Here is a 12,574-nt window from a genome sequence, read left to right on the forward strand (position 1 = left end):
TCCTCTCAATAGAAAAAGCATTTGACAAAATAACATGCTTTCTAGATTAAAACTCTTCACAGTGTAGGGAGAGAGGGTACATACCTCAACATCATAAAAGCCATCATCCATGAAAAGCCCACAGCGAACATGGCAGGATGGCCACTCTTACCAATGTTGTTTGACACAGTACTAGAAGTCCTAGACTCAGCAATCAGACAACAGAAAGAAATAAAAGGCATCCGAATCAGGAAAGAATTCAAACTATCACTCTTTGCAGATGACATGATACTCTATATGGAAAGTCCGAAAGACTCCACCCCAAAATTGCTATAACTGATATAGGAATTCAGCAAAGCATTAGGATATAAAATCAATGCACAGATATCAGTTGCATTTTATACACTAACAGTGAGACAGGAAAAAGAATTTAAGGGATCAATCCCATTTACAACTACACCAAATATCATTCAGATATCTCAGAATAAACCTAACCAAAGAGCCAAAGAAATACTCAGAAAAATAAAGAATACTCATGAACGAAATTGAGGAAGACACGAAGAATTGGAAAAACTTTCCATGCTCATGGATGGGAAGGACAAATATTGTTAAAATGTCTCTGCTACCTAGAGCAATCTACACATTCAACCCAATTGATATCAAAATACCATCAACTTTTTTTCACAGAACTGGAACAAATAATGCTAAAATTTGTACAGAACCAGAAAAGACCCCAAATAGCCAAAGGGATGTTGAAAAAGAAAACCAAAGCTGGTGGCATCACACTCCCAGACTTCAAGCTCTACTACAAAGCTGTAATTGTCAAGACAGCATGTTACTAGCACAAAAACAGACACATAGATCGATGGAACAGAACGGAGAACCCAGAAATGGACCCTCAACTCTATGGTCAACTAATCTCTAACTAGGCAAGAAAGAATGTCCAATGGAACAAAGTCTCTTCAGCACATGGTACTGGACAGCCACATGCAAAGGATGAAACTGGACCTTTTCCTTTACCACAGACAAAAAATAGACTCAAAATGGATGAAAGACCTAAATAGGACACAGGAATCTATCTAAATCCTAGACGAGAACACAGGCAGCAACCTCTGTGACCTCAGCCACAGCAATTTCTCGCTAGACACGTCTCCAAAGGCAAGGAAAACAAAGGCAAAAATGAAATACTGGGACTTCATCAAGACCAAAAGCTTTCGCACAATAAAGGAAACTGTTGACAAAACCAAAAGACAACCAACAGAATGGGCGAAGAGATTTCCAAATGTCTTATGAGGTTAAGTGTTAGTCTCCAAAATCAATAAAGAACTTATCAAACCCAACACCCAAAGAACAAATAATCCAATCAAGAAAAGGGCAGAACACATGAACAGACATTTCTCCAAAGAAGACATCCAAATGGCCAACAGACACATGAAAAAGTGCTTAGCATCATTCGGCATCAGGCTAATACAAATCAAAAACACAGTTAAGATACCACCTCACACCAGTCAGAATGGCTAAAATCAACAGGTCAGGAAATAACAGGTGCTGGCAAGGATGTGGAGAAATGGGAACACCTGTTGGTGGCCGTGCAAGCTGGTGCAGCCACTCTGGAAAAGAGGATGTAGGTTCCTCAGAAAGTTGAAAATAGAGCTACCCTATGACCCAGCAACTACACTACTGGGGATTTACCCCAAAGATACAAAGGTAGTGACCCAAAGGGGCAACTGCACCCAATGTTGATAGCATCAATGTCTATAGTAGCCAAACTATGGAAAGAGCCCAGATGTCCATTGACAACTGAATGGATAAAGAAGATGTGGTATATATATATTTGGTGGTATATATATATTTTGTGGTATATATATATTTTCTGCCAGATGGCAGAAAAAGTATCTGACAAAGTGCAACATCCATTCATGATTAAAGATTTCAATAAAGTGGGTTTAGAGGGAACATACCTTAACATAATAAAAGCCAAAGATGAAAACACCCAGCTAACATCATACTCAGTGGTGTAATACTGAGAGCTTTTCCCTTAAGTCAAGAACAAGACAATCATGTCCAATCTCAGCACTTTTATTCAACACAGCACTGGAAGTTCTGGCCACAACAATCAACCAAGGAAAAGAAAAGGCATCCAATTTGGTAAGGAAGAAGCAAAACTTTCACTATTTGCAGTTGATAGGATACTGTATATAGAAAACTCAAATGACTAACATCCTTAATGGGGGAAAAAATAGCTTTTCTGCTATGGTCAGGAGGAACACAATGCTATCCATTCTTACCACTTTTATTCAACACAGTACTGGACTTACTAGCTACAGCAATCAGACAACAGAAAGCAATATAAGGCATCCAAATCTGTAAGAAAGAAGGAAAACTTTCACTATTTGCAGATGACATGATCCTGTATATAGAAAACCCAAAAGATTCCACCAACAAACTGCTACACTAAATCACAAGAACTGATACACTAATTCAGTAATCAATCTACAGAAATCTGCTGCACTTCTAGATACCAATAATAAAGCAGCACAAAGAGAAGTTAAGAAAACAATCCCATTTACAATTGCACCAAATTAATGAGATACCTAGGAATAAACCTAACCAAAGAGATCAAAGACTTATGCTCTGAAAACTGTAAAACACTTACAAAAGAAATGGAAGGTGACACAAAGAAATGGGAAGACATTCCATGATCATGGACTGGGAAAGCAAATATTGTTAAAATGTCTACACTACCCAAAGCAATCTACACATTTAATGCAATCCCTATCAAAATACCAATAGCATCTTTTATGGAACTAGAAGAAATGATCCTAAAATTTGTATGGAACCACAAAATACCCCAAATAACCAAAGCAATCTTGAAAAAGAAAAGCAAAGCTGGAGGCCTCACAATTTTATTATAAACCCGTAGGAATCAAAACAGTAGGGTACTGGCACAAAAACAGACATACAGATCAATGGAACAGAATAGAAAACCCTGAAATAAACCCACAATTATATGGTCAATAATCAACAAAGCAGAAAAGAATATCCAATGGGAAACAGTCTCTTCAGCAAACACTGCTGGAAAAACTGGACAACATGCAAAAGAATGAAACCAGACCACTTTCTTACACCAAACCCGAAAATAAATTTGAAATGGATTAAAGACCTCAATATGAGACTTGAAAATCCTAGAAGAGAGAATAGGCAGTAAAGTCTCTGATATGAGCCATGGCAAACTTCTTCTAGATAGGTCTGCGGAGGCAAGAGAAATAAAAGCAAAAATAAACTATAGTGATTACATCAAAATAAAAAGCTTTTGCGAAGGAAATAATCAACAAAACTAAAAGGCAACCTATGGAAGGGGACAAGATATTTACAAATGACATTATCTGATAAAGAGTTAGCATTCGAAATACATAAAGAACTTATAAAATTCAAGACCCCAAAACCAAATAACCAATTAAAAAAAAAAATGGGCAGAAGACATGAGCAGACATTTCTCCAAAAACATACAGATGGCCAAAAGACACATGAAAAGATGCTCATCATCACTTATCATCAGCGAAATGCAAATCTATACTACAATGGGATATCACCTTACACCTGTTAGAATGGCTAAATCAACAACACAAGAAAAAACTGGTGTTGGTAAGGATGTGGAGAAAATGGAGCATTCTTGCATTGTTGGTGGGAATGCAAACTGGTGTACCACTGTGGAAGACAGTATGGAAGCTCCTTAAAAAGTTAAAAATAGAACTACCCCATGATTAAGCAATCACACTACTAGGTATCTACCCACAGAATACAACACTAATTCAAAGGGATACATGCACCTTGATGTTTATAGCGGCATTATTTATAACAACAAAGATATGGAAACAGCCCAAGTGTCCATTCAACTGATAAACGGGTAAGAAAGATGTGGTATATATTTATGTACGTACACACACACACCTACACACACACAAATATACAATGAAGTATTATTCAGCCACAAAAAGAATGAAATCTTGCCATTTGCAACAACATGGAAGGAGCTATAGAATATAATGCTAAGTGAACTAAGTCAGTCATAAGATTTCACTGATACGTGGAACTTAAGAAACCAAATAAACGAGCAAAGGAAAAAAGAGGGAGAGACAGACCAAGAAACAGACTCTTAACTCTACAGAACAAACTGATGGTTACCAGAGGGGAGGTGGGTAGGGAAAGGGGTTAAACAGCTGATGGGGACGAAGGAGTACACTTCTGATGAGCAATGGGTGATGTACAGAATTGCTTAATCACTGTATTATACACTTGAAACTAATATAACACTATATGTTAACTAACTGGAATTAAAATAAAAACTTAAAATGGAAGTTTAGAGAAAGGGGACAGTACCTCCTTGTGGATCTGTATCTAAGATAAGGCTGACAGGGCACTAGCCCTTCCCTTATAAATTACTGGAGAGAGTGGCCAGCTGCCAAGGGGAATGAGGTACATACTAGATTATTTCACACAGATGACTTTGTAGAAAGATCTATCAACCTAAATCCTCCTGATTTCCTAGACAATTCTCAAGCTACCCTCCTCCCTCCCAAGGATAAGAAGGAATATTCCTCAGGCAATAAAGATAAAAGGCAGACAGAAGGGTGGCAATGGAGGAAAGGTGAGAAACAGCCAACACACAAGTTGTAAATTTCCCAGTTCTTAAATTAATTAGCTACCTGACCTTGGACAAGTTGCAACTTTTCTGAACCTAATCCATAAAATGAGCTGAATGATTTAATATCTTCTACTAGAAGCTCTAATATTCTAAGATAGAGCCGTATTTAAAATTCTGCTGAAAATGCTTTCAGGACTGCTTGTCTGTAATCTAATCAACACAAGTGGCTAAGAATAACACAACTAGGTTAGGTGGACCAAGGTTGTAATATATCTACACATTTATACACGTCCTCCTTGTATCTTATACATATCTTGGCATATTAATATTAGAACATATATAATATATAGTAGCTAATACATAGTAGTAGATATATTGTACATGTAGTTAATATATAGTAGCTGTCAATATTCATTAAAAAGCAAAGTCTTTATTAATAAATAAATGTAACACTTTTTAGTAATCTTAAAAGTTGCAAGGATGACGATTCATATTTTCAAAATTTTTTAATATGTTCCAATTTTCTCTGTTGCATATTACAATGTTCTAATTTCCAAATTTATTTATTTTTTGTAGTTACCTATGTTATGTAGTACTGTGTCTTAACAAATAATAATAAAAAAATCTGATCAGTGTAAAGAAAATTTGGAGATAATGCTTCTCTGTATAGCCTATTAGGAAATTTACCTTCATTAAGATATTAAGAAACAAGTGAAGATATTATGCAAATTTGTGAATTTATAAGAAATGTTTCATACCAATAAAACAAAGTGGGTATTTTATGATTAATATAGAAGAGCTTATTAAACAACTGCATTGAGGTTATAATCATAAAACAAAAATTAAGGAGTGATTAAGTGAGTTATTTCCCTTCTCTGTTTAGACATTAGGATGTGTGTACACTTTCATAAACACATTACTTATATCTAACAAGATAATTTTGGACAACTTCAATGAGTTTAGTGATGAGTAGATGATCAGAAGGCTATTACAGACCAATCCTATAAACTCTAGAAGTAATAAAACAATTTTGTTACAGAAGAACACTTACCTTTTAGAGGAAAAAGACTTAAAATTACAGACTATTATTTGGTTTGTAACTAAAGCGTCTGCTAATTTAAGGACCCGGTTGCTGGTTTTTGAGCTACAAGAGCTGTTCTTTGGCTAGCTTCCACTGAAAAGAAGTTTCATGAGTGGCAGTGTGCACAGAGGCTCAGGCCATGGAGCGCAGAGGCTGCAGTGAATCCTGAGCTACTTCCTCTGTTTTGGGTAATATAATCCCTTTGTTCCTCCATTTCCTCATCTGAGGCAAGTGAGAAAGGGATACTAACAGACTCTACTTCATAAGATTACTGTGAGCATTCATTGAGTTCATATGTGAAATATGTTCAATTATTGTTCAGATTTAAAGCACAGCAATATATATATATATATATATATATATTTACAGTCCAACAAATTTTCATATGGTAACATTTCTGCTGAATATGTACCTAAGCAATCCAGCAATTAACTGTTCTATCTAAAGTATCAACAGAAAAATAACTCATTAATTTCCAAAGTATCTTACATTGCTTTAGACTTTAGACACTTGCAATATGGTCATTACACACATATACATGACATAGATAAATGCTTATGGGCTAAAATAATATATCCAAACAAACAGGGTTTAAGAGATGTAAATTATCTCTGTTAGAATATCTCTAACATCTTTATCTCGATTGCTTTCTTCAGCTCTATGTCTACTTTGTTAAGAGTTTATTTTTCTTGTCCTTAACTGTTACTGCCAAAGTATACCACCTCTGTTTCCTATCTAAATTTTCATGGAAATTTGATAATGAGCTGTGTACTTTGTATACAGAGATGATACCTATATTATTCTACACAGGAAATGATTAAAAAGTAGAAAAGTAAAATTGATAGATATGAGTGACTCAAAATGTTTCTGGATTTTATAATCGACTGTATGAGGTATTGAGTTTTTTCAATTATAAGCAAGCATGTTCTGAACTATTTTCAAAAATAATTTTGTTACACTTACTATTTCCTTTTAGAAGTTTCTACTTAAATTAAGAAAGGTTGTCTTTCAATGTATATTCAATGTTTTAATATTTCCAAAATACTTCATTTATTATCATTCCACATTGTATTTAGGTGAATTTCAATTTGTTAAAAATTATCCTTGGTCCAGTAGTATACATTTCATAATAATATTTAATAAATATTTTATTTTTAAGTAATCTCTATACCCAATATGGGGTTTAAACTCATGACCTAGAGATCAGGAGTCTCAGGTTTTACCGAGCCAGCCAGGGGCACCTGGGCATAAATAATATTTAACATGTGATGAATAAAATACATTATTCTTCACTTGAATGTTGTTAGTGGCCTCAGGTAGAGAACTTGATAGCTATAGGTTTCTGACTTTTACTAAACCTCTCAAAAATCATATAATATTAAAAAATATAAAAGTTTAATACTACCTTGCCACATAGTACTATTTACTTATACATATATTAATTTTAATTGAAGATATAGTTTATTGATTTACAGGGAATTAAGACTTTACAATATTAAATTAATATTGTTAAAACCATACTGATATTCATCACCTCAATGATTTTTTTGAGGAAAACAAACTTTTCAAAAATTAAATCTAGACATACCTCTAACATTAATTGTGTAAATTCTTCATTACTAAGGAATGTAGGTTTCCAGTCCTGTCGAATTTCACTGGCATCTGACTGTGCAGTGATTTCTGTAAAGATTATTTGACACATTAGTGGCATACTCCAAACACAGGGTAGGGGCAAGGGGTGATTCAAAAGTCCAACAAGTTGCATTCTCTCCTCCCTCTCTACTTAAGATGAGAACCACAAGCAGTAACATTTATTGGTTTTAGGTAGGTACCAGGAGGCCCAGGTTTGGGTATGATGAAACACATGCACTAACGTGGCAAGTTATCTCCTTGGATTCGGTCTTTTGGAAATACCAGTCTTTGGTTTTTCTTTGGGGAGCTTTGGTATTGCTGTATTGCTGAAGGCCTGAGAATGTTACCTGCTTGACATAATGACCAAATAAGAATCAAAATAGGCATACTAGTAACAAGCACTGGGAAGAAACATCTTTCTCTTGACAATCAAATAGTGGAACCTAGCTAGAGCAATCGGACATGAACCTGGAGGAAAGGAGCCAAGGTCAGTCAATCAGTCTGCTTTTAACTAAGATGACTTTAGGTTTGCCTATTACCAGGCAGAAAGATTCCTCCCAACCTGAGGTGCTCTATTCCGAACCAATCAAGGAGACTAAAATTTGCAGAAAAACTTTAAAGTAACAATCCCAGAGTGATTTTGCTTAGTGTCCTCTTGAATGTTTTCTTAGTGGTAAGGAACTCGTCAGAAATCTGGAAATCCCTGGCTTGGGGCACACGTTTTAACAAAATTATTAGTTTATTTCGCAACATTTTTCTAATGGATTTAGTTATGAGAAAGCTATAAATGATGAAACTTGAACTATTTAGTTAATAAATATTTTTCCATTTTTAAATACAGACATATTCAACAACTTGGCAAACTAAAAATCTGTATCACAGATTTTACTCTATAAAAAATATTCAATTTTGCAGTGAAAAGTAGGGACCAAGCGGTTTTGATTTTCTATTAGCAGATATATAAATGTAGGACATTAAATTGTCACCCAACACTTGGCATATTGAAAATGCCTGTATTACAATATTATAAGTAACTAAGAAGTCTAGCTACTAATTCTGTAGAATATAGTCATGCTTTTCAAATTCACACCAATTATATACATCCAGAAAAAAAATTTAAATCCACAAGCAAATCCATCAGGTGTAGTTAAACACAAGCTTAAATAAAAGTATTTAAGAACTCCCTTTCAATTTAAGGTAAACTTTGCTTTTGTGAGAATTATATATTCAATTTTGGAAAACAAAAAACAAAAAACAAAAAAAAAACCCTGACCTACTTAATGCCAGAATTAATCCTCTATTATCAGGGGCAAATGCATTCATATGATTTCATTTCATTCAGCAATCATTTATTGAACTGCAGTGTCTGAGGGGACTAGGTGTGCTAACAAGGGACACTACGGTTAGTGAGAATACGATTTGCAGAGGTAAAATATAATGATAATGGTGACAATAAAAAAGGAAGACAAGCAATTTTGACACATTTACGGAAGAATCAACAAAATTTGGCAACTGTGATACAGTACTAAGGAAGGTTAAAAAAAAAATCTGTCTTTTCAGGCTTGAGTCCTAGGGCCTGAAAGGGTAGTGTTGTAAAAATGTAAAAAGGAAAGTTGAGAGAAAGAGGTGACTTGACAAAATGAAAATGAATTCAGTTTCAGATGCGCAGTTTGAGCACATGCAAAAGAAAGATCTGGAAGTTATATGGAAACAAAAGACGGAAAAGTTTGCATCTAAAAATACAGATATGGTAGTTTAACAGAGAGGCAATAGTTGAAGCTATTATACCCACAAAAGAGTATAAAACAAGAGCACAAAAGAGAAGACATGTTGGGGGGTTAAAGAAAGAGTTTCAGTTAGCGAGGAGAGGTGAATGAAGAAGTGCAGGATAACACAGACCAAGGGAGAAAAAGCCAATGGTGGATGGATTAAAATTTCCAGCGCAGGGGCACCTGGGTGGCTCAGTGGGTTGAGCACTGGACTCTTGATTTTGGCTCAGGCCATGATCTCAGGATCCTAGGACAGAGCCCCGAATCTGGCCCCACACTAAGCATGGAGCCTGCTTGGGATTCTCTCTCCCTCCCTCTGTGCTTCCCCTCACTCATACACTCACACACACTCTCTCTAATAATAAATAAATCTTTTTTAAAAAAATGTCCAGTGCATTCGATATAAGAAAAAGTTATTGCTATTGTCTGACTGGCAGCAGGACAGGTGGGGCTGCTGGCAACTGTGAAATTAACAAAAATAATTTGGAAGGGTGGTGAAGCATAAACCAGCCTGATAATGCATGACTGAGTGAGCTCCAGAGGAGTGACTGAAAGTACTAGCTACAAATTCTCCTTCTGAAAAGTTTTATGGTTTCATTTGCCATCTGGAAAAGGACATGTCCCTTCTACAAGTTTTTCATCTATTATCTCTGTTACCAAAACATTCAATATTCTTTAACTTTTTTGTAACTCAGTCAAAATTATTTTCTTCGATTAATAATCACTTTATTTAATGAACAGTATTTATTTCCTAGACATACACTGAAATCATCTTTAAAATAGCACACAAGGCCCTCATGATGTGGTTCTTGTCTTTCTTTGAAATATACCCACGATCTTCCAACTCAACTATGCTCCAATTACACTGACTCTTCCTGCTTCTCTGCGTTTGCAACACTATTCCCATTTTCTCCTGGTGAAATGCTGTTCTCCTTAATCTAAAAGGAAGATTAGCTGCAAAATGAACTATTTTTAAGGTTTTCTTGACACATTTATTTCCCCTCTATGTTCTCATGGCAAGTTTTTGTTTACAATCACTACTCATGTTTTAAGTATCTGCAATGTAAATTAGCTGTTTCCATATCTTTCTTCCTTGGCTTCAGTTAACTGAGGGCCAGGACTGCTATTCTGTACCCCAAGAACCTAGGATATGGTAGGCACTAAATAAATGTTTGTTGAATGAAATAAAGGACATACCAGGAAACCTTTAAAAAGGAAACTGATCACTTTCTCTGAAAAAAAGGTGAGGAAGCATCCAATTTTAAGAATCACTGTCAAGATTCCATCACATTATGCTTTAAAGGAGACTCTATTATTTAAAAAAATTTGTCTTATAAAGTTAAAATTTTACCTTTATGTTTTCGTAAAAAATCAATGCTCTTCTGCAGAACAGTAGATTTGTCCATCTTCCTAGCATTACCAGGAAGCATGGATCCCAGTTCTTTAATGAGAACATTAAATTGATCTCTACGTTTCTTTTCAGATTTGTTTCTAGATACTCTGATGGAAAAAAAAAATTAAGCAGCTTTCAAACAATCCATTTGATTACACATATAGTTTAACACAATGCTCGCTTTGGACACAACTACACACATATGCACTTCCATCAATATAGGTGTAATAAATATTTATCCACAGGCTACCAACAATGTACAGTTAACTGGGGCAGTAATTTTCTTCTCAGTTTATCACTGAAGAACTTACATAGTCAGCACTTGCAAACATGTTCTTAGGAAAAGGCCAATAAGACAAACCTCATTCAAATCATAGGTTGTATCTGATCTAATATTTACCAAAATTTGTATTTTACTTATTTGGCTATTATGAGTATTACTGAGACATATTTGTGGAAGTGTATATAATGTGTAAATACAAATTATTCAAAATTACTAGGTAGGAGAAAGTTAACCATTTCCTTTAAGTTTTAAATTACAAACAAATCTAAAAGTGAAAATCTACCCTCAAACTTATCCATACAGTCTTCCTCTTTATTCCTGTATGGCCAGACTCCAGCACCGAGCTAGAACCATTCGTCTGCATCTCTCTCTCCATTAGGCTGTGTACATCTTGATAACAGAGCCCCAATATTTTCACCTAAGCACTTAAGGGTAACAACTAATATAAGCACTCAAAATACGCCCACCAAATGAATAATTAGTACTGTTGTATGTGAAGAAGCTAACCAATAAACATATATCCAGTGGCACCAAGACCTTTAGACAAGCAAATACAATTATTTATATAGCAACTAATCATTCTACAATACCTCTAAACTCTAACTGTATACTTTGTGAAGTTAGATTTTCTAATTCAGTTTTTGTTTAAGCAAAACTTGTTTATACTCATTTCCCAAAAGGTCAGAGGACAATTTTATTTATTTTTTGCTTGGTAACAAAGAAGCATATATTCTATATTATTACTAGGAAATGACTCCTCCTTCAAACAGTGAGTGCTTGCTATAATAACAGAGATTATGTTAATAAAGGCTAAGGATACTGAGAAAAGACAAGCTCTTTCAAGAAATTTATCAAATTCCAATGGAAATTCAGAGGAACCAGAGATGGCATCCTCATCTACTGAAGTGAATCATGAAGGCTGAGTGAGAAAAGGATGGTAGTGGAGTGTACGCAAGGCACTGCGGGTACAGAAAGCTCGTACAGGAACAAAAACCTATCACTAGTAGTCTGATATGGCTAACACGGCTAATGAATAGGCTTCCTGTGCCCCATTATGCTAGAGCTGGGGCCTGGGTGGAGGACATAAATGCTGGAAAAAATCATGAAGTTTTTATGTTACATAAAAAGGATTTTAATTTAATCCTGAAAGTAATGGGAAGGCACTGAAAGGTTTTAAAGCAAAGAAATGATGGGAACAGAAGAGCTCGTTGATAAGATCATTCTGGCATCAGAGTGAGGAAAGGATCAATGCTTGGTGAAACAAAGTCATTTAACAAATACTCTTGAAAACTTACTGTATGGCAAACAAGCCTGGACACCAGATGACCATGTAGGAGGCAAGTGCAACATCCTAGCCTATAAACCATGGCAGTGGCAGTGTTAACAATAGCGTGGGTTTGAGGGTTAAGAGGCAGAACTATCTGTTCTAGGCAAATCAAACCTGGTTTGCAGTGGGAAGCAAAAGGGAAACCTATAAGGATTCCCAAGTTACTAATAACGCTATTTATTAATATGATATAATAACATGTGATACTGGTTTTGGTGGACAGATGGTTTGGAGAGAATTTAGATATGATGAAATTGCCTGTTGCATATTTTAGAAGATATGCACAAGAGGCTTAGATATACAAATCCAGTTATATCCCTTCAGAAAACAGTAAGAAATAAGCATTTGAGAATTAGCATGTATGAAGTATCTGAACACATGAATTAGAATAAAAATAAAAGCCAATATTCACTGCACACTGATGAAATCTCATTTACTCCTACAAGGTAGACTCTCTTACCACTT

At 35.2% G+C, this 12,574-nt stretch overlaps 1 protein-coding gene across 6 annotated transcripts in view; it reads right to left on the bottom strand.

Moving 5' to 3' along the window:
* Positions 1–12,574, bottom strand: part of CLOCK (clock circadian regulator) — a 134,445-nt gene that overhangs the window by 54,469 nt on the left and 67,402 nt on the right. For 5 of the 6 annotated variants that reach the window (XM_032334345.1, XM_032334346.1, XM_032334342.1 and 2 more), the window contains 2 exons: positions 10,458–10,606; positions 7,294–7,385 (listed from right to left, as the gene is read on the bottom strand). In XM_032334345.1, coding sequence (XP_032190236.1) covers positions 7,294–7,385; positions 10,458–10,606 — 241 coding nt within the window. Of the gene's footprint in view, positions 1–7,293; positions 7,386–10,457; positions 10,607–12,574 lie in introns of those variants that run through there. The other variant, XM_032334347.1, reaches the window with a different exon arrangement.

Source organism: Mustela erminea, chromosome 2 (genome assembly GCF_009829155.1).
Source record: "Mustela erminea isolate mMusErm1 chromosome 2, mMusErm1.Pri, whole genome shotgun sequence".
Taxonomy (NCBI): Eukaryota; Metazoa; Chordata; class Mammalia; order Carnivora; family Mustelidae; genus Mustela; species Mustela erminea.